At 43.7% G+C, this 25,612-nt stretch overlaps 1 protein-coding gene across 4 annotated transcripts; it reads right to left on the reverse strand.

Annotated features, from left to right (window-relative positions):
• Positions 1 to 543: 543 nt before the first annotated feature.
• LOC133162231 (deoxynucleotidyltransferase terminal-interacting protein 1) lies at positions 544 to 25,472 on the reverse strand. 4 transcript variants are annotated; one of them, XM_061291276.1, is made up of 13 exons: positions 24,917 to 25,472; positions 24,748 to 24,815; positions 3,600 to 3,696; positions 3,431 to 3,529; positions 3,195 to 3,254; positions 3,057 to 3,113; positions 2,659 to 2,717; positions 2,527 to 2,569; positions 1,750 to 1,808; positions 1,250 to 1,310; positions 1,107 to 1,178; positions 954 to 1,009; positions 544 to 883 (listed from the first exon to the last, which is right to left on the reverse strand). In XM_061291276.1, exons 1-13 carry the CDS (start codon positions 24,968 to 24,970, stop codon positions 775 to 777), a joined length of 894 nt encoding a protein of 297 aa, XP_061147260.1. In that variant the 5' UTR covers positions 24,971 to 25,472; the 3' UTR covers positions 544 to 774. The 4 variants fall into 4 exon arrangements, with proteins under 4 accessions (XP_061147260.1, XP_061147259.1, XP_061147261.1 ...); XM_061291275.1 differs by having other exon boundaries at positions 24,748 to 24,818; XM_061291277.1 differs by having other exon boundaries at positions 24,748 to 24,777; positions 24,858 to 25,472.
• Positions 25,473 to 25,612: the final 140 nt, after the last annotated feature.

The following is a 25,612-nucleotide window of genomic DNA, read 5'->3' on the forward strand; positions in this document are numbered from 1 at the left end:
CCTGCTCCTTTCCACACTCCATCCGTGACAAGATTTTCTTAAAAAATTGTTGTACCATGATTTTCTTACAAAAAAAAACAAACATTTTTTTAAAATAATTGTACCCATTTATAATGCGCACCCCAGATTTTAGGACAATAAATTAGTTAAATTTTGTGCATTATAGATGGAAAAGAAAAACGGTATTACTAAAGCAAGCTATGAAGTGGCCATGTTAAGACTGTTGATGTTATAGACCTGTAGACCTGACACAAACTATTATTTTCTGAAAGATAATGTAAATGACAAGTGCAAAATTCACTAGTTTTAATAAAAGACAACTTTGCATTACTTATAACTCCCGTTTAAAATGTTCACGAGGCAAAAGTAATTTTAAACTCATGTAAATTTAAGGTATTTCATACAGTTTGTTCAATGTTATCTGACTCTTTAGATATGAATGAAAGGCAGAATTTGTCTTTTTAGAGTTGTTCACATCTGCCTGAGTGACTCATATTTGGTTATTTTGTCATTTGAAAAATAAAGACAATTGCGACAATGAAATTTGTTTTATAACAGTGTGTATTTGCATGACATTTTTGTAGTTGAAATGTCCGAAAAAACTATTAGCCCCTGGGCCCCTTTGCTTTATCAAATCTGGCCCTCCTTGCAAAAAGTTTGGACACCCCTGCACTAGAGGGAGCCCGAGACTCACACACTTGGAGCAGCACAAGCGACTTTTGACATTTTGGCTTTTGTTTTTTAATACACATGGAGGAGCTGGCAACTTGCGCTTCAGAATTCCATGTCCCTCTGCGCCTCCATGGCCCTCTGCATCTTCTCCACCATCCAGAGAGGAACAGAGAAGGGCTTCATCTCCTCCAACTTCACATCCGGGCAGTCCCTGCGCGCCCGCACACGTGCTCAACATGGCTAGTTGCTGAGGCAAAAGAGCACGGCAGTGGCCCACTTACTTGTAATCGTCACCGCGCGCCAGATCCTGGATGTCCTCTTCGATAAGCAGGTAGGCCTGAGAGATCAAGCAGACGCACGCATTCCGTTAATCAGTGTTGGTGGGGCCCGCGGTAGGAGCAGCCGCCAACGCAGCCGCCGGCGCCCGGCCTCACCATCTTGCCGCCCGTCGCCCTCATGTGATGACGCTCGGCCAGCCACTGCTTATCCCTGGTGTCCGCCGCGTACTGACGAGCGCACACGCAACACGTTCCGTGACTTGTCGCACGCCAAGTGGGTGTTGTGTGTGTGTGCGCACCTTGAAAAGGTCAGCATGTTTGATGTAGATTCGTCCTCTGGTCCCGCCCATTCCCAATGCCCTGTGCCAGAAAAGTAAGCCTTTTTTAAAATACGTATGGCCATTTGGCTTTGAAAACTTATTTTTGTCAATCAATCTGTCAATCAATTTTCCATTAATTGTTGAGTTAAAAATTCTACCCAAATTCTCATCCCTTTATTATACAGTATAAGAAGAGGATGTTATTGAAAATTGACAGTGCGGGAAATGCAGCAGCAACATCTATGATGGTCCAGTTTCTAGTTTGGTCTGTGACATATGTTAGCAAAGTCCTCTTGCTGGATTCCGTCAATTGCTGCAGCAACTGCCGGAAGAATCGCCGCCCCTCTAACTGGGTAGCGGGACAAATACATCCCACAAAGGCGAAAAAAGTAAGATAAACTCATTTTAGAAAATTTACTTTCTATAAGCAAGAAATGCTTATAACTTGAAAACAACAACTAAAACAAGTGCCGACTTACTTGTTAGCTCTGGACCCCAAAACAAAAGTGCTGCTTTCATTCAGTCTGGACGGCTCCCACTAAAGAAAACAAATAAAAGACATTGTCTTGAGTTACAGTTTGACGCTAATCCCAAAACTGCAGTCAGTTTTGTTTTCCCTCCAGATAAGCCAAATTGCAATTCCGCTGAGCTAGGGTAACCTCACGACTTCGCTGCCTCTGGTCTCCTCTTCAGCTACGTGGCGACCCTTTTTGCCATTTGTCAAAGTCAAAGTCAAAAAAGTCAGTCAAAGTCAGCTTTATTGTCAATCTCTCCACATGTCACAACACACAAAGAGACCGAAATTACGTTTTTCTCTATCCCACGGTGACGAGACACATAACACGATAGACATACATGTACGCGACACAATATAAAAACAAGAAGGCAAAAATTCAAACATTCAATAGTAAGAGTGACGAATAAATAATAAATAAACAGATAACACAATAAATAACGGAGCCAGATTGAGAGAGTCGGCCACCAAGAGTTGTGCCCAAGAGCTGCCGGAGGAGCAACTCATCACGTTTGGTTCCTCTTAGCTTGCTTTTGCACCTCCCAAAGCTTGTACCTGTTCAACCGTTTTGGTTCGATACATACACATTTGATATTCTTGAAGAAAACGGAAGTAGCTCAAAAGCCAAACAGAGACCGGCATTGCATTCCGCTGCCAAAGATTAATTCAAGTCAGCTGCCAGACAACCTAAGCGCAAAAAAACACTCCCCTCTGCAGGTGAAAAAGTGTGTTGTGTTGTCACCTTTGGTCCTTCTTTCTTGATGGCTTCACACTTTGCCTTCACGCTGAAAAATAAACACACGCACACACACATACACACACGTTTTAATCGCCCCATTTGGAGGTCACCCGCCGCATGTGTCGTTATACTCACTGAGCGGAGATGTTCAATGATCGGTCAGACGCTACGGCGCCGCTTGCGCGGTTCTTCCTCTAAGGCCGGCGACAATGTGCACACACAAAAAGCCAACATCAGTTTTGGCATGACTTACGCCGGCGGCCGAAAAACTCCACTGACCTGACCGGATGAGAACATGATGGCCGGGTTGCAAAAAACAAAACAAGAAGACAAACGCATCTGAAAGATTGCCCAAACTTGTGGGAGACACCCACAAGTCAACTTGGGAATGGATTCGGACAAGAAAATCAAAGTATGGTAGCGCCAGAGTCAAAAAGCATGGGGACACGAATGTGATTAGGACGCTGGGCTGGAGCAGCGCAAGAAGCAAAACAGGGCTCGGAAAGGACGGACGGTGAAGGACAGGGACGCACCTTTTTGTGAACCGGACTGCTCTTCTGGCTGCTGCTTTCTTCGCAACCTCGAGGACGCTGCCAACACACACAAGCAAAATTCTGACTCTGAAACCACTCGCCCAAGGAAGGCAGTCGCTGCTGCTTCATCCGTCCTACCTTGACGCTGACCTCGCAACTCGGCTTCTTTGACTCACTTTCGGCAAACAAAACTTTGGCCTGTGGTGATAACCGTGGCCACGTGCACAGGAAAAAAGTAATTGTTGTCATTGCCGCACACAAGAAACTCAGTCACAAATGCAAAGAAACACACCGACTGAGTCTCTTTCACACCAAATCACAAACACAGTCAAACTGCAACATCGTCAGACACGCGCAAACATGGACAGGCTTACATGTTCCAGAACATTCCTGCATGCTTCCTTGATGAGCTGATCTGCGTGCATCTCATCACCAATATTCTCCTTCACGTTATGCGCCGCCTTCTCAAAGAACTGCAATAACAACAACACAAGCCCGTCTCACATACGTGCGCACAGACGCGCACACACACGTGCGGCATACCTTGTGGTATTTTCGGAACACGGCCATGATGTCATCGTTGAAGCTGGGTTGAAGGACCGCTCTCAGGAGGTCCATGGACACCTGTGGGTCTGTATAACTATACATACCCATACATACCCACAAATCCATAATTCTGTTAGTTGTCTGCGATAACCATTAAAGAAAATGTCAATAGAAATACTTGCTTTTTGAGTGTCGAAATAAATATAAGAAATAACAGTTACCGTTTTTTTCCGTGTATAGTGCGCCCCCATGTATAGTACGCACCCCTAAAAATGGCATGCTGATGCTGGAAAAAAGCTTGTACCCATGTATAATACGCACCCAATTTTTATGAATTTTTTTTTTAAAAAATTTTAATTTTTTTTTTTTTTTTTAAGTCCCAATGATCGTCACACACGCAGGGAGGCAATGGGTCCCATTTTTATAGTCTTTGGTATGGTCTTAACTAGGCTGGATGTAATTTTTTTTGTTGGCGTTGATTTCTCCGACTGCCCGTAAACGCACCACCGCGCTCCGTGCGCATGGAGCGTGTTTGAAGTGAACAGCAGAGAAGAAAGGAACAAGGCAAAGTGTTGTGAAATAAAATATTACCTGTAATACGGATTTAGGTAGAGAACTGAACTCTCGCTCTTTATATAGCTGACGTGTCTTGCTCATCCGTTCTGCGCATCTGTAATGGCGGCCTCCGTATGATATCCGGTTTGCGTGTGTGCGAGAGCGAGAGAGAGCGAGAGAGAAAGCGTGTGAGAGAACGCTCAACCGTAGCGCGCCGCCGACCGCCCAACTGCACCGGGCTGGTCGATTAGTGTGACAGAGCCGTCGCTGAAATTTAGAAGATATTTTTAAAGTCCTGATGTACTTTCTAAAATTTAAGAGGACCTCAGTGCGCACTGCGCAGGGAGCTTAATTTGGTGCGGTCGCGCAACCGCAGCGCGCCGGGCGCTCACTGTCGCATTGCTTAAAGAGCGCCTTTGTGTTCTAGGATGAACAGCAGAGACCAAAGGAACAAGGCAAAGTGTTGTGAAATAAAATATTACCTGTAATACGCATTTTGTTATTTGCTGATTGAAACTGCTAATTAAACTGTGAATTGAAACTAATAGGAAGAAAACAACTCTCGCTCTTTATATAGCTGACGTGTCTTGCGCATCCGTTCTGTGCATTTTATTTCACAACACTTTGCCTTTCTTCTCTGCTGTTCACTTCAAACACGCTCCATGCGACCGCAATGCTCTCGTATCAGACGCTTGCTCGATCACCTGCTCGTTTGCTGTCCCGTGCGCGCACGAAGCGCGGTGGTGCGTTTACGGGCAGTCGGAGAAATCAACGCCAACAAAAAAAATTACATCCAGCCTAGTTAAGACCATACCAAAGACTATAAAAATGGGACCCATTGCCTCCCTGCGTGTGTGACGATCATTGGGACTTAAAAAAAAAAAAAAAAAAAAAAATTAAAAAAAAAATTTTTTTTTTTTTTTGTACCCATGTATAATGCGCACCCCAGATTTTAGGACAATAAATTAGTAAAATTTTGCGCACTATACACGGAAAAAAACGCTACTCCACATTTTGTCTGTAACAATTTGTCGGGGAGCATGTTCCTGTTTTGGGAGTATTATTTTTTTTCAATTCTTTCCATGGCCTAGCATGGAAGTGCAGCTTGGCACATCATTGGCGAGATGCAATGCTTTTTACAGCCATTGCTTTTCGCGCCACTTGATCACACTCAAATTTCAAAGTTGAATACATTTTATTTGGCATTTGGTAACACCTCTGATCAGACCTCCATGGCAGAAATATGTCAAGGGGCCCCCCCTAACTAAAGTACCGTTTTTTTCCGTGTATAGTGCGCCCCCATGTATAGTACGCACCCCTAACAATGGCATGCTGATGCTGGAAAAAAGCTTGTACCCATGTATAATACGCACCCAATTTTTATGAATTTTTTAAAAAAAAAATTTAATTTTTTTTTTTTTTTTTTAAGTCCCAAAGATCGTCACACACGCAGGGAGGCAATGGGTCCCATTTTTAAAGTCTTTGGTATGGTCTTAACTAGGCTGGATGTCATTTTTTTTGTTGGCGTTGATTTCTCCGACTGCCCCTAAACGCACCACCGCGCTCCGTGCGCGCATGGGCTGCGGACGTGAAAAAGGCGGCTCTGTATGGGAGAGACGTTGAAGAGGAATAAAAACAACCGTGGAAACCAAAACTTGCCCCTCGTCGTGACTCGGAGCCGCAACAAATGTTTCGGATTTGTGTAGGGTACATTGTGAGACAGCAAACGAGCAGGTGATCGAGCAAGCCTTGTCTGATACGAGAGCATTGCGGTCGCATGGAGCGTGTTTGAAGTGAACAGCAGAGAAGAAAGGAACAAGGCAAAGTGTTGTGAAATAAAATATTACCTGTAATACGCATTTTGTTATTTGCTGATTGAAACTGCTAATTAAACTGTGAATTGAAACTAATAGGTGGAGAACTGAACTCTCGCTCTTTATATAGCTGACGTGTCTTGCGCAACCGTTCTGCGCATCTGTAATGGCGGCCTCCGTATGACGTCCGGTCCGCGATGGAGATTAAAAAACAAACAATATTTGACAATAACACACCATCGAGGATTGCACCATCGCATCAAACGATGTGTCGTCAATTATGAATTTTACTAAGTGTGTTGGGCAGGATGGCTGAATGCGATGCGCGATTGACAACAAACAAGAAGAAAGGTGAGTTTTATTTCGGGGGAGATTTGTCATGTCTCGTCCCCAGTTTTGCTATGTGTCTAGGTTGCCATAGTTTCTGTTCATGTCACCCCGCTCTTCCTGTGTCACCTCAATCGATGTAACGTGTTTTGTATTTAAGTCCTGTCTGCCCCTCGCTCACCGTTGGATCATTGCATGTGTTACTGTCATTCTGTTCCTGTCTTTGGTAATGTCACCCTGTCTTTTTGTTCCACGACTTTGTCGGTCAGTCCTGTTGTTGGTTTTGTTGTACCATGACTTTATTTAAAAAAAAAAAAAAAAAAATTAAAAAAAAAAAATTAAATTTTTTTTTCTTTGTACCCATGTATAATACGCACCCCAGATTTTAGGACAATAAATTAGTAAAATATTGCGCACTATACACGGAAAAAAACGGTAGTCCTGAACACTCCCCCCCCCCCCGAGAAAAAGTTTGACTTACCGTATAAGGCGCACCTAAAAACCTAAATTTTTATCAAAAGTCGACAGTGCGCCTTATAGTCCTTATATATGGATCAATTGATGAATTTGTTGATCCATACTGGTTGTACACAGTGCTCTGCCAAAATGTTTTAGTACGTTTTAGTACGACTAGTAAATTACAAGGTCGCATCGCTTCCCAACATTACGGTAACTGTAGTCAGGGGGCGTCACCGAATAGCTGTTGTACCCGCGAGGTTATTTCATTTCAAAATAGGCTGCTCCGTTAATGTTTCGAGTAAATCTACGGATTGATATGGAAGGGAAACATAGGTAAGTAGTACCAATGCGTTAGATTGAACTTTAGTCAGTTCTGATCATTTTATAGGAGATCGTTTGAGAAACGCGATTGTTTACACTTTGCTGAGGCTCATGGGAGATTCCGAGCTGAGGTTCATGGGAAATTGCGGATGGCTAATGCTATAACGATAGCTGCTATACGCGCGAGGCTATTTCATGTCAAAATAGGCTGCTCTGTTAATGTTTCGAGTAAATCTACGGATCGATATGGAAGGGAAACATAGGTAAGTAGTACCGATGCGTTAGATCGAACTTTAGTCAGTTCCAATCATTTTATAGGAGTTCGTTTGAGAAACGAGATTGTTTACAGAGGGCTCGTTGGTTATTGGCTAGTGGGTGCATACCGCAACCCTAGTCAACCTCAGTTTGTTGCAGTAAAGCTTCTATTTTATGCGCCTTATAGTCCGGTGCGCCTTATATATGGACAAAGTTTTAAAATGGGCCGTTCATTGAAGGTGCGCCTTATAACCCGGTGCGCCTAATAGGGCGCAAAATACGGTAAATTAAGTTTACAGTGATCCCTCGCTACTTCGCATTTCGTTTATCGCGGTTTCACTACATCGCGGATTTTTAAAAAACATTTAAAAGTCAAAATAAAACTTCTTCTCTGCTGTTCACTTCAAACACGCTCCATGCGACCGCAATGCTCTTGTATCAGACGCTTGCTCGATCACCTGCTCGTTTGCTGTCCCGTGCGCGCACGGAGCGCGGTGGTGCGTTTACGGGCAGTCGGAGAAATCAACGCCAACAAAAAAAATTACATCCAGCCTAGTTAAGACCATACCAAAGACTATAAAAATGGGACCCATTGCCTCCCTGCGTGTGTGACGATCATTGGGACTTAAAAAAAAAAAAAATTAAATAAATAAAAAATAAAAAATAAAAAATTTTTTTGTACCCATGTATAATGCGCACCCCAGATTTTAGGACAATAAATTAGTTAAATTTTGCGCACTATACACGGAAAAAAACGGTAGTCATTCTTATCAAAGTGTCTTGAATAGGAATCAATTCAAAAACGTATTTTTATTATCTTTTATATTTCAAATAAAAAGTGCACTTAAAGTGCAATATTTGGGAAATATTTCACTGCTACAGTATGAAAAGTTGCATAACTATATTGTAGCGTTAACAAAGTACCAGGGAAGACGTGGGTTTGGTAAACGGCTCTTTAACAAACCAAGAGTTCAACTAGCCAACAACTACTGAACTGTAACGATAAAAACATATACAAGTTGCTACATGAAAAAATATATACCGTTTTTTTCCGTGTATAGTGCGCAATATTTTACTAATTTATTGTCCTAAAATCTGGGGTGCGTATTATACATGGGTACAAAGAAAAAAAAAAAAATTTTTTTTTTTTTAATTTTTTTTTTTTTTTTTTTTTTTTTTTTAAATAAAGTCATGGTACAACAAAACCAACAACAGGACTGACCGACAAAGTCGTGGAACAAAAAGACAGGGTGACATTACCAAAGACAGGAACAGAATGACAGTAACACATGCAATGATCCAACGGTGAGCGAGGGGCAGACAGGACTTAAATACAAAACACGTTACATCGATTGAGGTGACACAGGAAGAGCGGGGTGACACGAACAGAAACTATGGCAACCTAGACACATAGCAAAACTGGGGACGAGACATGACAAATCTCCCCCGAAATAAAACTCACCTTTCTTCTTGTTTGTTGTCAATCGCGCATCGCATTCAGCCATCCTGCCCAACACACTTAGTAAAATTCATAATTGACGACACATCGTTTGATGCGATGGTGCGTGCAATCCTCGATGGTGTGTTATTGTCAAATATTGTTTGTTTTTTAATCTCCATCGCGGACCGGACGTCATACGGAGGCCGCCATTACAGATGCGCAGAACGGTTGCGCAAGACACGTCAGCTATATAAAGAGCGAGAGTTCAGTTCTCCACCTATTAGTTCCAATTCACAGTTTAATTAGCAGTTTCAATCAGCAAATAACAAAATGCGTATTACAGGTAATATTTTATTTCACAACACTTTGCCTTGTTCCTTTCGTCTCTGCTGTTCATTTCAAACACGCTCCATACGACCGCAATGCTCTTGTATCAGACGCTCGCTCGATCACCTGCTAGTTTGCCGTCTGTCACAATGTACCCTACACAAATCCGAAACATTTGTTGTGGCTCCGAGTCACGACGAGGGGCAAGTTTTGGTTTCCAAGGGTGTTTTTATTCCTCTTCAACGTCTCTCCCATACAGAGCCGCCGTGTGCGCACGGAGCGCGGTGGTGCGTTTAGGGGCAGTCGGAGAAATCAACGCCAACAAAAAAAATGACATCCAGCCTAGTTAAGACCATACCAAAGACTTTAAAAATGGGACCCATTGCCTCCCTGCGTGTGTGACGATCTTTGGGACTTAAAAAAAAAAAAAAAAAAAAAAAAAATTTAAAAATCTTTTTTAAAAAAATCATAAAAATTGGGTGCGTATTATACATGGGTACAAGCTTTTTTCCAGCATCAGCATGCCATTGTTAGGGGTGCGTACTATACATGGGGGCGCACTATACACGGAAAAAAACGGTAACAAAAAACTAGAAAATACAATTTCTGGAGAAATTGCATGTGAAGGCGAAGACCATGAAGGGGAATTGCGCCATATTATTTTAAATTTGTAGCAAAACGAAAACTACAGGTTCATGAGGTTCAATTTGGAGTTCAAAAGTTGAAACAGGTAAAATGAGACAAAAATTGTAAAAGTTAGAGTAAACGTTATATTTAGGTCACTTCAGGTTCCATTTAAGGCACTTATTGTTGAAATAAGGTCAATTCCGGTTTATTTTGGGCACTTCCGGTTTAATTTAAGTCACTTCCGGTTTATCAGAGGTCACTTCCGGTTTATTTGGAGTCACTTTTGGTTTTAAAAGGTCACTTTCGGTTTATTTGTGTCACTTCCGGTTTGATTCGGGGCACTTCCAGTTTACATGAGGTCACTTCCGGTTTTATTTGGGGTCACTTCCGGTTTACCTGAGGTCACTTCCGGTCTATTTGGGGTCACTTCCAGTTTTATTTGGGGCACTTGGGTTCATCATTTCACATCCGGTTGAATTGGTTGGAAAATGTAGAAATTAGAGTGGAAAAACGAAATTTTGGAGGATTTGGTTGAATTTCAAATTTGAAAATTTGGAATTTTTTTGTAAGTGGGAAGTCGTGGAATAGGTAGGCAAAAGATGAACAGTTGAAAGTTGGAATGAGTTGAATCGGTTGAAAAATGTAGAAATTAGAGTAGAAAAATGAAATTTTGGAGAATTTGGTTGAATTTCAAATTTAGAATTTTTGGTAAGTGGGAAGTTGTGGAATAGGTAGGCAAAAGATGAACAGTTGAAAGTTGGAATGAGTTGAATTGGTTGAAAAATGTAGAAATTAGAGTAGAAAAACGAAATTTTGGAGAATTTGGTTGAATTTCGAATTTGGAATTTTTGGTAAGTGGGAAGTTGTGGAATAGGTAAGCAAAAGATGAACAGTTGAAAGTTGGAATGGGTTGAATTGGTTGAAAAATGTAGAAATTAGAGTAGAAACAACATTTTGGAGAATTTGGTTGAATTTCAAATTTGGAATTTTCTGTAAGTGGGAAGCTGTGGAATAGGTAGGCAAAAGATGAACAGTTGAAAGTTGGAATGGGTTGAATTGGTTGGAAAATGTAGGAATTAGAGTAGAAAAACGAAATTTTGGGGAATTTGGTTGAATTTCAAATTTGAAAATTTGGAATTTTTTGTAAGTGGGAAGTCGTGGAATAGGTAGAAAAAAGATGAACAGTTGAAAGTTGGAATGGGTTGAATGGGTTGAAAAACAGAAGTTAGAGTAGAAAAACGAAATTTGGGAGAATTTGGTTGAATTTCAAATTTGAAAATTTGACATTTTTGGTAGGTGAGAAGTTGTGGAATAGGTAGGCAAAAGATGAACAGTTCAAAGTTGGAATGGGTTGAATCGGTTGAAAAATGTAGAAATTAGAGATGAAAAACGAAACTTTGTGAAATTTTGTCGAAATTTTAAACGTGAAAACGTGAATTTTCTTAATTTGGCAATTTTGGGAATGTCGAGAATCTTTCCGAACGTGATTCAAATGTGCTGAATGATGTGAATTTCCAATTGGAACGACGTAAATGTGAAATGTCGAATGTGCCATTAAGAATGAATGGGGAAAATTTTGTCGGAATTTTGCTAAAACGGAAAATTTTCGGAACGAGAAAAATACAAGCGCTCATCTTGTGAATATTTGGAATACATCAAAAGTGGAATCGGATGAATTATGTGGAAGAAGAAGCGGGACAAATAAGTGACGGGAATAAAATATAAAGTGAATGGAGTAGAATAACATGTGTGAAGGCCATCGCCTTCACACAACTATAACATAAATAGTTCACCGCCACACGGCCCCAAGCACCGGCGTGGTCTTCCAGGCGTGTGGCGGTGTGGACGTCCATCCCCGGAGGTGGCACTTCCAGCCACGGAGGTGGCTGGGACCTACGTAGAGTAGGACCGGGCGTGCGTAGGAGCAGTGTCCGAGCCACCCGGCCGAGCGCCGGCCCCCGACTTTCATCCACGGAGGTGAAAGAGAGCTCTGTAGAGTAGGACTGGGCGTGCGTAAAAGCCATAATAGTTTTTCAAACATTCTGTCGCACTCCAAATCATTAAATCCTTCAAACTCTTCATCCTCCGTGCCACTTACAAAGCCGCTAATGATGCCCGTAGTAGGTGCGGCTCTTCGTCATCCCGTGATCAAATCTTTGTCCTTTATGTAAACAACCGCCGCGCCACTGATGTCACTTGAAGTTCAAATTACAGTAATCCCTTGCTACATCGCGGTTTCATTTGTTTTCTTTAGAATTTTGAAAATTTGTGAAAAAATTCACGTATAAGTCACTTCTCAGTATAAGTCGCCCCGCCACCCAAACTTTGGAAAAAAAACACGACTTATAGTCCAAAAAATACAGTATGCCAGCCTTGCACACCACTTATCACTTGCAAGCAGCTTTGCGTAATCGGACCCCTCGTTTCAGAAACACTGAGTTCCTCCCGCAGCTCGTACACACGGGCCAGCACCTTGCCGCGCAACAACCATCGGGCGTTCCGTATGAAACAGAAAGATCTTATGCTCCGCTCCCATTTCCTCACACAAAGATGCAAAGATGCGGCTTTTCACAGTTCGTGTTTTCACAAAGTTTACTATGTGCACAACATCATTCAACACAGAGGCTAGGTCTGCTGGTAAAGTCTTGGCCACGAGTGCCTCACGGTGTAAGAAACAGTGCGTAACAATCACATCTGAGTTTCTTTCCTTCACTCTGCTTACAAAGCCTTTGTTGCGCCCGACCATGGCTGCAGCTCCATCAGTGCAAACACTCGTGCAGTTTTCCCACTTAAGAACCTCCTTGTTCAAGATATTGTTGGGGAGCCTGAAGACTGTATAGGGGGTTGGCTCGGATGGTTATGCTCTTTTCGCCCCCGGGTGTCGGTCAGAACACAGGAGGGAAGACGTGATTCAGTTTTGATTGCTTTACTGAATTATTGGCTAAAAAGTATCAGGCACTGTGGCTCATTGGGGCATACAGGCAAATTGGCAAAAGGGTATAGGCACACGTTTGGTTGTAAGGATGCGAGAGCAGGTGTGTGTAGTGTACATGGGTGAGTCTTTGGTTGTGTGAATGTGATTCTTGTGTGTGTGATTATTGTATGAAACGTGTGAAGGGTGTTTGGGGGGGGGGTGCATGTGTGTGTGTGTGTGGTTCTGCAACAGACAGAAATACACCACGTAAGTCAACGCTCAACGTCTGACGTCACACAACACTAGTAGACGGCACACATTACATAACTAACTGCACATAACGGTTCCGCCAGAGATGGGGACTCGAGTCACTGTGACTTGGACTCGAGTCGACTCGAGTCGCTGTTTTGATGACTTGTGACTTGACAAAAAATGAAAAAACTTGAGACTTGACTTGGACTTGGAACTTAGACTCGGGACTTGACTTGAGACACGATGACTTGAATGACTTCAGTGTTATATAGTTTATGTTTTCAGTTTGAATATAAAATTAATAATACATTTATTATTAACGCGCGCGCGCGTGTACTAAAACCACAGACCAAAGACCACATTTTCGACAATGAACATTGTGTGCATTGTCTCACACAGACAAACTCTCAGTTCAACAAATTCCACAACCAAAAACATAAGTTTTTTCCGTTACTATGTGTGGCGGGACAGACCATTCGTTTTAGTTTGTCGTTTTCAGGAGACAAGATTTCAATAACGTCACTGAGGCATATTTTAACGAATTTCACTTCATTGTATGGCTTTTTAGCCCGTGCAATGTTCCAAGCCAGTTGAAACAATGCAAGTGTGACAGTCTGAGTGCTTCGTAATTTTTTTGAAAAACTGTACCTATTTTTCTGCCTGACTTTTCAAAGTGTCCAAACTTGTGCTTGCGAAATTCAGTCCCTTTTGCAAAGTCCTTATCGATATTGGCATGAAGTGAGCTGAAGTGGCGCTGAAGATTTGAAGCTTTTAAATGCGCTAATGACGTCCGACATATCAGGCAGATACGTTCAACAAAAAACAACTTTAACTCTGTTAAAAACGTCCAGTGGTCATCGTCATATATTCGTTTAGCTGTGCATTTTTTCCTTGCCATTTTGGCCGGGTTGGCCACCCCTGGTCCATAGCGTCTTGTCAGCTTTTCTGGACCTAATGGGTCCCCGTAGTCACAGTCGCCATTCATTAAAAAGCCAGCAAAACCAATCGCTCTGCCCTTTCTTCATCGTCATATATTCGTTTAGCTGTGCATTTTTTTCTTGCCATTTTGAGAGCGAAATTGACACTCCTCAAATGGGTTTGTCGCTCCTCCTTTGCGGGATTTCACTTCACGCGCATGCGCGTTTGACCAAAATACCATATTGAACTGACGCGAAGCAAATACACACGAAAAATAAACACAAATGTTGATATGAACGTAAAAGAGAATAGAATAGAATAGATCTTTGTCATTGTCTCATGTACAACGAAATTTAAAAAGTGCCAACCGATCCGCGCATGAGATAGAAAATAAATAGAATAAAAAGATTAAAAAACAAATACAAGCTAAAACCCACAGAAGAACATACACAGACATAATCATTTATGTTTAGCTGCATTCAATGCGACTACCGCTGTAGGGTAAAAAGTGTTGGCAAATATGCTAGTCCTTGACCTAGTTGCTCTGTAGCGTCTGCCTGATGGCAACAGTTCAAAAAGGGAGTGGCCAGGGTGGGAAGTGTCCTTCAGAATGTTCTGTGTTTTTTTGAGACAGCGGGTTCTGTGTAGGTCTTCCAGTGTGGGGAGAGTGCAGCCAATGATCTTCTGTGCTGTGTTGATGACCCCTTGGAGTTTTTTCCTCTGAGCAGCAGTGCAGCTGGAGTACCAAACACATATACAGTACGTTAAAGTGCTTTCTATGGAGCAGCGATATAAGGACACCAGCAGTCTTTGTGTAATGCTGTGCCTCCTCAGCACCCTTAAGAAGTAGAGTCTCTGCTGGGCCTTTTTAGGCAGCTCAGAGGTGTTCACGCCACAGGTGAAGTCCTCCTCGATGTGGACACCCAGGTAGCGGAAGGAGGACACCCTCTCCACACTGACCCCGTTGATGATAAGTGGTGGAATGTCCGTTTTATTTTTCCTCCTAAAATCAATGACCAGTTCTTGGGTTTTAGCAGTGTTTAGGAGCAGATTGTTCTCTCCGCACCACTCCGATAGCAGGACCACTTCGTGCAGACTCATCTCCCTTTGAGATGAGCCCCACCACGGTTGTATCATCCGCAAATTTCACGATGGTGTTGCTGCGGTGGGCGGGGGTGCATGCATGTGTGTAGAGCGTGTAAAGCAGTGGGCTCAGTACGCAGCCCTGTGGGGAGCCGGTACCAAGACTGAGAGGTGTGGATGTATGACGGCCCACTCTCACCCTCTGACTGAGACCCGTCAGGAAGCTCTTAATCCACCTGCAAGTATTATGTGGAAGTCCCAGGCCCTCCAGTATGTCCACCAGTCTGTGGGGGAGGATGGTGTAGCGTGGAGGGCTGTAGCTACTGCGTCCTCTGTGGATCTATTTGCCCTGTAGGCAAACTAGTGGGGGTCAAAACCTCTGAACAGGAGTGCTGTGAAGTGACCCCGTACCAGCTTTTCAAAGCACTTCATGACCACCGGGGTGAGTGCGACTGGCCGGTAGTCATTAAGGCTGGTGATGTGGCGTTTCTTGGGCAGGGGGACTATAGTGGAGGATTTTAAACAGGATGGGACGGTGGATTCAGTAAGGGACTGGTTGAAAATCTTTGTGAAGACTCCAGCCAGCTGATCTGCGCAGTCTTTCAGAACACGCCCAGTGACGCCGTCAGGACCCGCAGCCTTTCTCGAGTTGATAGTCCGCAGCGTGCGCCTCACCTCGTGCTCCTTCACTGCGAAGGTGAAGCTGCTGCGGTCTGTGGGATGTGATGTGGCCGCTTCAGGTGGCTCGGACTCGAACCGGGCAAAGAAGGTATTGAGGACCTCTGCCAGTGAGGCGTCCCCTTCAGCAGCTCCGATGGTGGTTCTGTAGTTGGTGAGATGCTGGACTCCCTGCCACACCTGCTTGCTGTTGTTGCTGTCCAGGTGATCCTCAATCCTCTTTTTGTAGGCAAGCTGGGCCTCTGATGCCTCTCCTCAGGTTGGCTCTGGCTGTGGTGTAGAGAGCCCCGTCCTCAGACCTGAGGGACAGAGCGATGTCCCTCTCCTCCAGCAGCCGAAGGACCTCCCGGGTCATCCAGGGCTTCTGGTTGGGGTATATCCGTATAGGTTTGTCCACTGTGACAGTGTCTATGCAGTGTTTGATATAACACAGAACACTGTCTGTGAACACATTCAAGTCCCGGTGTTCGAAGATGTCCCAGTTAGTCCTGTCGAAGCAGCCCTGCAACTGCTGAGAGGCATCATCAGGCCAGGTTTTAACAGTTTTAGTGATGACAGGAGCTGATCTCCTGATGGTGGTATATGCCGGGATTAATAGCAGTGACATATGGTCAGACTGGCCCAGGTGAGGTAGCTGTTTTGCCCTGTAGCCTAGCTTAATGTTGGAGTAGACCTTGTCCAGAGTGTTAACTCCTCTAGTGGCACATTTTAACATGCTGGTGGAAACTAGGGAGTGCTGCTTTCAAATCTACATGATTAAAGTCCCCTGCCATGATGTGGACTGCGTCAGGATAACTGCTCAGCTGGCTGCTTATACTGCCATGTAATAGTCCAATAGCTAGCTTAGCATTAGCATCCGGAGGTATGTAAACAACAGTCGTCATGACTACGGTAAATTCACGAGGGAGGTAAAAGGGCCTGCATTTTATAGTCACATACTCCAGGTCAGCAGGGACTGTCTACAGTCACCATATCAGTACACCAGTTGTTATTGACGTACATACAGAGACCCCCCCCCCCCCCTTGCTCTTGCCGGAGTTCTCAGTCCTGTCATGACGCTGTGTGGTGTAGCCTGCTAGCTCGACAGCAGAGTCCGGTATGAGTGGATGAAGCCAGGTTTCGGTGATCAGTACCATGCAGCAGTCCTTCACGGTCTGGTTCGCAGACATCTGTAGCCTTAGTTCATCCATCTTGTTAGCAAGAGACCTGGCGTTGGTAAGAAACCTGGTTAGCGCGCCGGCCCTGCAGCCTCGTTTCTGCCTCCTCTCTCTACGCTGCCTTCGCTTCCTCCCAGCGGGGATGGTGATCCAAGGGGAGCCGGGGCGCCTGATGATATCCTCCGGTATGTTTTGCGAGCGGTGAAACTCCGCTGCGAGACTCAACTCGCAGCAAACACCTATCCTGAGAAGCTCCTGCCGGTTGTAGGTTGTGTATGATCGACATACAGTGGGTACAAACACTAACAAAAAACAAACAATGCGTAGATCGGGAGAGCACTGAGCCGCTGCAACTGCGTGCGCCGCCATCTTGTCCGCAAAGAGCTGCATAAAATCAGCCAAAGAGCCGCATGCGGCTCGCGAGCCGCGGGTTGGCCACCGCTGTACTAGGGCCTTCATCTGGATCTGAATTTTGTCCAGGGCCCAGATCGGAGTTAGCATTTTTTCTTTTCAAAAACTTCTCCATCAGCACACAGTCTTGCTAGCCACAATGCTCTCACTGGTATCTGTCACATTCATGCATCTCTTGTCTTAACGTACAATGCAATTTGTTCCCTGCTGCCATCTATTGATAAGACATCATTACATGATTACGCTGCCAGTCACTTCTACAGCACAGACACTCGACAATGGCATATTATCTGCAGATAATAATTTGTTTTCAAAAAATATTTTTAGACCAATTACCGTAATTTTCTGACTATAAGTCGCTCCGGAGTATAAGTCGCACCAGCCATAAAATGCCCAAAAGAGTGAAAAAAAAACATATACAAGTCGCTCCGGAGTATAAGTCGCATTTTGGGGGGCAATTTATTCGACAAAATCCAACACCAAGAACAGACATGAACGAGCAACATCAGGCTAAACGATACGGTATGCTAATGTGACAAACACAAACGAGGAGCTGAGAACGGGCCTGACGTAACATTCAGTTATTTAAAAAAAACTATTACATAAATAACACGTTTATAAAACCATCTGTGTCACTCCAACTCATTAAATCCATCGATCGTCCTTTGTCAACAATGCCGTGTGCCGTGCCGCAGTTCAGATTATTCCACAGGCCCATACAACGATATATAAACTATATTTTAAATAACTATCACATAAACAACAATATTATCAAACCATTTGTGTCACTCCAAATCATTAAATCCATCGATCAAATTTCTCGTCCTTTATGTCATCCTGATGACAGAGGACATGTCCAGAGGATATGGGGCTTTAAAGTGTTAATTACTTTATTTGATTTTTTCTCTCTATTTTTCATGTTTCTAGTTTTTTCACTTTTTCATGTGAAGTGATCAACTATACTAAAAATAACATGTGAAGTGGTCAACTAACTATACTTGTAAGTAAGTGATGTGTTCATGATCAAGTAAATATTTGTGAAAAAAACCATACACCCAACACCTGCCGCTGACCATCGACGGTGCTGTGGTGGAGCGAGTGAGCAGCGCCAAGTTCCTGGGGGTGCACATCAGTGAGGATCTCTCCTGGTCCACCAACACCGCATCACTGGCAAAGAAAGCCCAGCGCCGCCTGTACTTCCTGCGGAAACTTAGGCGAGCGAGCGCTCCTCCGGCCGTCATGACTGCATTTTACCGCGGCACCATTGAGAGCGTCCTCTCCAGCTGTATTGCTGTTTGGGGTGGCGGCTGCACTGACTACAACTTGAAGGCCCTGCAGCGCATAGTGAACACTGCTGGTAAGATTGCTGGTGCTTCGCTCCCCTCCTTGAAGGACATTTACACCTCCCATCTCACCCGCAAGGCGACCACGATTGTGAGTGATGCGAGTCACCCCGCTCACTCTTTGTTCGAGCTTCTGCCCTCTGGGAAGAGGTACAGAAGCCTGCGCTCCCGCACCTCCAGACTCTCAAACAGCTTCATACTCCAGGCTGTTAGGATCCTGAACTCGCTCCCCCGTTCTGCGTAGCGTCCTGTACTTTTACTGTCTGGACTGTCTGACTGCACACTGGCTCTTATTATTTATTATTTGTTATTACTCTTATTTATTGTTTGTGCCTTTTTGTTTATGATGTTTTTTTACTTTTGCGCTATGCTTGCTGGCTCCGTTATTTATTGTGTTATCTGTTTATTTATTATTTATTCATCACTCTTCCTATTGATTGTTAGAATTTTTGCCTTCTTGTTTTTATATTGTGTCGCGTACATGTATGTCTATCGTGTTATGTGTCTCGTCACCGTGGGATAGAGAAAAACGTAATTTCGGTCTCTTTGTGTGTTGTGACATGTGGAGAGATTGACAATAAAGCTGACTTTGACTTTGACTTTGATACATAAGTCGCCCCCCCCACCCAAACTATGAAAAAAAACGCGACTTATAGTCCGAAAATTACGGTAGGTGAAATTGGATAATTTTCCACGGTACACGCCGCAGCACAGTGGTTGGCAAACACTGGGCTAAACCACAGGTGTCAAACTCAAGGCCCGGGGACCAGATACAGCCCGCCACATCATTTTATGTGGCCCGTAAAGACAAATTGTGCATCAAATTCGTGTGTCATTACTAGGGTGTTTCGTAAAGTACACAGTTTTTAAAAATGCAATAAATCAGCCAAAATTTATGCAAAATTCAAAATTTTTATTTAATTTCATTCAACATACCGTTTTTTTCCATGTATAATGCGCCCCCATGTATAATACGCACCCTAAAAATGGCATGTCGATGCTGGAAAAAAGCCTGTACCCATGTATAATACGTACCCAAATTTATTATTATTATTTTTTAAGTCCCAATGATCGTCACACACGCATCTGGGTGCGGTGAAATTTGTCCTCTGCATTTGACCCATCCCTGTGTGATTTTGATCCATCCCCTGGGGGAGAGGGGAGCAGTGAGCAGCAGCGGTGCCGCGCTCGGGAATCATTTGGTGATCTAACCCCCCAATTCCAACCCTTAATGCTGAGTGCCAAGCAGGGAGGCAATGGGTCCCATTTTTATAGTATTTGGTATGGTCTTAACTAGGCTGGATGTATTTTTTTTGTTGCCGTTGATTTCTCCGACTGCCCGTAAAGGCACCACCGCGATCAGTTAGGTTGAAATGAAAAGAGGAAAGTGACGTGCGGACATGTGAAAAAGGCGGCTCTGTATGGGAGAGAAGTTGAAGAGGAATAAAAACACCCTTGGAAACCAAAACTTGCCCCTCGTCGTGACTCGGAGCCGCAACAAATGTTTCAGATTTGTGTAGGGTACATTGTGACAGCAAACGAGCAGGTGATCGAGCAAGCGTCTGATACGAAAGCATTGCGTTCGTATGGAGCGTGTTTGAAGTGAACAGCAGAGACGAAAGGGACAAGGCAAAGTGTTGTGAAATAAAATATTACCTGTAATACGCATTTTGTTATTTGCTGATTGTATTAAACTATCACATTCATTGTCAGTCAAAAAGAGAAGAGGACTATTCGCATCGGATCCATAGTGCGCATGCGCAGTGATACTGCCTCCGTATGACGGCCAGTCCACGATGGAGATTAAAAAACAAACAATATTTGACAATAACACAGGTTTCTGTTCCTGTCTTTGGTAATGTCACCCTGTCATTTTGTTCCACGTCTTTGTCGGTCAGTCCTGTTGTTGGTTTTGTTAGAGCGTTGTTAGTTTACCAAGTCTGTGTTTTGAGTTCCTCCAATGAACCCTGGTCCAAGCTGCACTTGGTCGCCCCCCTTCACTTTTAATAATATCTGTTTTTTAAATATTTGACTAGTTTTTACTCGTCTGATTTGAAAAAGAGTTATTTGTTAGAATGTTTTGTAGTTTTTACTGTATATAATATGAGGTTTTAATGCATTTATTTGGGTTGACAGTCATAATGGCCCTCTGAAAGAAGCTGTGACTACAATGTGGCCCACGTAAAAAATGAGTTTGACAGCCCTGGGCTAAACGAATGGCTAGTCAGCTGATGGTGAACTACTACAACTTTCGTAACAACAGCAAAACATTGACAACAAAACACCCTGTTCTCTCCCACACTCTCTCCCCTGTTGATTTGATTGCAGACTCAAGTTGCACAGGCTAAACGAAAATGAAATGCTAGTCAGCTGGTGGTGCTCAACTACATACTACCTTTCAAAACAACAGTAAAACATTAATCAATAAACTCTAGTTTACAACGCATTTGCGAACTGACTGTATCGAAGACCTGGCCACGTTTTAACTCGGCATTGTGCAAGATTTTCATTCCATACGAAATTAACCACAGAAGAAGGGCAATGGGTAGCCTAACCATAAAAAGGGAGGGGTTAAGTTGCCTTGCTTACCTGACTGCTGTTGTCTTTACTCATTGTCATAAAGACGCCTCTTTCTTTTTTCATTCCCCGATTTAAAATGGAGCAACATGTTTGCGGCTACATTCCCCGATTTAAAATGGAGCAACATGTTTGCGGCTACATTCCCCGATTTAAAATGGAGCAACATGTTTGCGGCTACAAGTCCAGGACACGCTGCTGCAAGCCATGCAGCGCTCCGAGTCTACAACACACGTGACATAATAATGATGTCACGCACGTTGCGCAAGGCCTGATACCTGCGCTACCCTGATAGGCCTGAAACCTGTCCTGATACCTGCGCGTATTGGGGACGCCGCTACTGCCTTTTCTCCAAGTCATTGTGGTTTTCATGTACGATTTGAAAGCAGAGAGCACATTACATCACTCTATGGCAGTCCTTCACAAATAGTGGGGCGCGCCCCCCGTGTGACACCAGAAAACATGCTTTTCTTTTGGCTGTACCATAATAAAGGACAGGGCCGGACCGGGAGATTTTTTTAGCGCAGGAGTCAGTTATGTAACCAGGCCAGCCTGGCCTTGCCCACACGTGCATATTCACACCCACACTTAAATGCATGGGCACAACCAAAACGCATTTGCGCACAAACACATGCACACAATCATTCTTTGGGTTTTGTTGTGGGTGTTACGGAAAAAACAAATCAAAATCTCTAGAATGAGGGTGAGCAAAATAATCAAAAAGTCTCTCTGAGTCTGACTGTGTCCTGAGTTGGCCTTTCCCTTGCACTGCTACCTGGACTTGTCTTGCCAGTATACTCTGCATCTGCTGGGAGTATCAGAAAAACCAGCATAATAATTATATTATCAACAAGAACACATTTAATCAATATCAGGGGTGTTGCTTTTTTTTTTCAAAATGATCACGCATAGTCATAGCCTATTCAATTCCATGCATTGATAGATGACTGTCTGTTCTTACTTAACCTGTCAGCTGCCCTGATCTAGTACAGGGTCTACTTCTTGAAGCACCAAAATTGGCAATACTTCCACTTTTGCATAGGAAACAGAGACTTATGTTTTTTTCCCATGTATAATGCGCCCCCATGTATAAAACGCACCCTAAAAATGGCATGTCGATGCTGGAAAAAAGCCTGTACCCATGTATAATACGCACCCAAATTTTGATTTATTATTATTATTTTTTTAAGTCCCAATGATCGTCACACACGCATCTGGGTGTGGTGAAATCTGTCCTCTGCATTTGACCCATCCCCTGGGTGAGACGGAAGCAGTGAGCAGCAGCGGCGCCGCGCTCGGGAATCATTTGGTGATCTAACCCCCCAATTCCAACCCTTAATGCTGAGTGCCAAGCAGGGAGGCAATGGGTCCCATTTTTATAATCTTTGGTATGACCCGGCCAGGTTACTTAAGTCCGTAAACGTAAAATTATTTCAGAAAAAAGATCATCTTTGGGAACAACCGGATGTTATTCTGCCGGTCAGTATCACTGCGCATGCAGTAGCAAACTCGATAGTGAAGAAATATGTGAGAGACTCAACGGGATCACCAATATTTGAGTGATGTTCCAGTTTCTTATCACAATTAGTTTACCAAGTCTGTGTTTTGAGTTCCTCCAATAAACCCCGGTCCAAGCTGCACTTGGTCGCCCCGCTCCTTTCCACACTCCATCCGTGACAAGATTTTCTTCAAAAATTGTTGTACCATGATTTTCTTCAAAAAAAAAAGAAGAAATAAAATTTGTACCCATGTATAACGCACACCCCAGATTTTAGGACAATAAATTAGTTAAATTTTGCGTATTATACATGGGAAATAAAACGTATATTTTAATATTAATTTAGCCGGGGCCAGTTACAAAGTTTAGAGGAATGTGCAAGTATGAAAGAATAACAAATGACTCAACTTACAAAATCAACTAAATCTAACAATAAATCAGCAGAGGGACAGCCTTATTACATGGCAGCGGCACATATGCACACAACACATCCAAACTGGCATGCATACACGTGCGGGCACAGTTTTGAATGGCACCGCATGTTTTTGCGTGTGTGTGTGTGTGTGTGTGTGTAGGGCAGAACAAATCCGTAACTTTTCTGCATTTGGCCACGTCCACCCCCAGCCAGCGCCTTTCTTTTTTTGTCCCTCTCCGCACCGCCTTTCCTCTTCTTTTTACCACGTTCAAAGTCCATTAACCTCACTTGCCCCGCTCGCTAGCTACAGCAGCCAGCACCTGACATAGTAACACACCCCTTCCTCCACACGCGCTGTGTGGTTGATACGGACTGTGGGGGCGGGTGTTAATTGATACAAACCAATCGTCTTTCCCTCCTCACATGCTCCTGGCCTGAGTGACCTGGCCTGTCACTTTGATAGGCGCACTTAATAAAAAAACAAAGAGAGACGCAGGCCAGCAGGCCTATCCTAGGCCGGCGCTTCGGGAATACTCCCGGTTCTCCCGATGATCAGTCCGGGTGTGTTAAAGGATAATTAGACATCCACTGCATTAGGTGGGAGTGGAGGTATCGCTGTAGGAGTGTGCAAGAGAATATTTAACAGGGTTGACGTGCGGTGAGGTTCATGAGTGGGGAGGCACTGATGTCGAATGATACAAAATTATTGAAATTAAAAGGAAAATTACTTTATAATAAAAACAATTGAATTTGTTTTTCCCTTTTTCATGATAGCAGGGGAGGTGTAGCCTCCCTTGCCTCTGACCGCACGTCCCTGGGTTGAAAAGAACGGCAGAGAGAGACGGAGATAAGAGAATTGAGAGTCACACGAAAGCTAAGACAAGAAAATATGACGAAGCGTACGTAGCGCTCGGCTTCAGTGTGACTACGATGGGAGACGAGGAAAGACCAGTGTGTTTACAATGTTTGCAATGTTGGCAGTCGACAGTATGAAACCAAATAAATTAAGGCGGCACTTTAAGTCATTGCACCCCAATCATGCTGATATGATGCTCGAGGTTTTTCAGTGTAAACGGTCTAAATATTGCCAACAATCATCCCACTTTGTGAATGCTACTTCAGTCAATCACCAAGCACTGTAAGCATCATATAAAGGAGCATACCAAATTGCTCAGTGCAAAAAAAAACCCCACAACATTGCAGAAGAGCTGATACTACCTGTCCGTGGATAATGGTCTCCGTCATGCTGCCTCATTTTGATTAAAAAAACCAGCACATTTTTGTTTTGTAGGTTAAAATGTTTTATATATTGTGCTGAGTTAATGTTGCTGATTACTTTGAATTTAATATTTATTGCTGTTATTTAATTCAATATTAAGTAAGTTAATTTTATTTTATTAGCATAAAATGGCAGTTGGTCAAGAATGTTTATAGTTTAAATAATTATAATCGATTTTCTAATTTCAGGCAGCGATGCACATTGAATCTGTTCTGTTACAGACTAAAAAACAATGTTATTAATAAAGTTATTCTTTATTGTAAGTTGATCTTTTTTATTTATTTTTGTTTTCTTTTATGTTAATACCAGGGGGGGCGAAATGTTTTCTTCTCCCTAGGGGGGGCATCACAGAACATGATTGAGAAGCACTGCTCTACGGCAACACCAATCGACAACCTAAATGATATTATCCCTATGAAACAAGCGGCAATAATATTAATTTCCCCTTCACCGTCCGACCCTTTGCTCTTCTTTGCAGACTACGCGTGTGTTACCTGACGGCCATGTGCGAGCGTCGTCCTCTCCTGTGAACGTGTCTGTGTTTAATCATCAAGTTCCACGGCTTCTGACCCAAACAAAGAGGAAGACGCCACTCAGTAGTCACCAATTCAGTAGTCAGTAGCGCGCACGGGCGTCTTCGTTTCGCCCATTTGTCCCTCTTACCGACGGCTGCTGGCTTTCGTCCGCCTGCGATCGCTTTGCTTGTTTGCCGTCCATCGCAAAGGCCCTCCAGCTAGCACGCGAACGAGCGGCTAGGCTAACAGCAGCTATAAGCTCTGAAAACAGCGCCAAATAAACCGTTAGAGGCAGCTAGGAACAAGTGTCGTTAAACGTCTAATAAAACGACTTCGAGTGACTGCAAACGGAGGCAAAACGTTATTCGGATCGAGTTCTCCGTGCGAGGGATGGGTCACCTATGACTTCTCGAATACGCTGGGAAATTTGCACTCAGATTAAAAAGGCACCGCGCGGTCTACTTCCTGCTCATTTCGGAAAGCAGCCAGCACTAGCGCACTTTGTGCCAAGCCGAGGCGCCGAGTGCGCACACTGGCACTCCGTTTAGGTGGACTCTTGAGTTTCCGAACAGCAAACTCGAGACAAACACTCTTGAACTCGTGCGGAGTATTTTCCAAACGCGTCCTTGGTTCCCGGATTGAACGCAAATTTGCGCAAGAAACTTCTGGTGGCTACGTGGCAAGCGACTGCTTGCGATCGCAATTCAGACCTGCTACTTGGGATGGCTGATGGTGTAGTGCACTGGTGTCAAACTCAAGGCCCGGGGGCCAGATACAGCCCGCCACATCACTTTATGTGGCCGCGAAAACAATTTGTGCATCAAATACATGTCATTACTAGAAT

The sequence above is a fragment of the Syngnathus typhle genome, linkage group LG11 (genome assembly GCF_033458585.1).
Source record: "Syngnathus typhle isolate RoL2023-S1 ecotype Sweden linkage group LG11, RoL_Styp_1.0, whole genome shotgun sequence".
NCBI classification, from domain to species: Eukaryota; Metazoa; Chordata; class Actinopteri; order Syngnathiformes; family Syngnathidae; genus Syngnathus; species Syngnathus typhle.

Excerpts from the sequence above, each read along its gene's own strand:
- LOC133162231 (XM_061291275.1), bottom strand. The coding sequence starts at position 24,970 with ATGGACGGCAAACAAGCAAAGCGATCGCAGGCGGACGAAAGCCAGCAG. Across the intron at positions 24,819-24,916 it reads ACGAAAGCCAGCAGCCGTCG|AAGCCGTGGAACTTGATGAT; the intron begins GTAAGAGGGACA and ends TGTTTGGGTCAG. Across the intron at positions 3,530-3,599 it reads TGTTCCGAAAATACCACAAG|TTCTTTGAGAAGGCGGCGCA; the intron begins GTATGCCGCACG and ends TTGTTATTGCAG.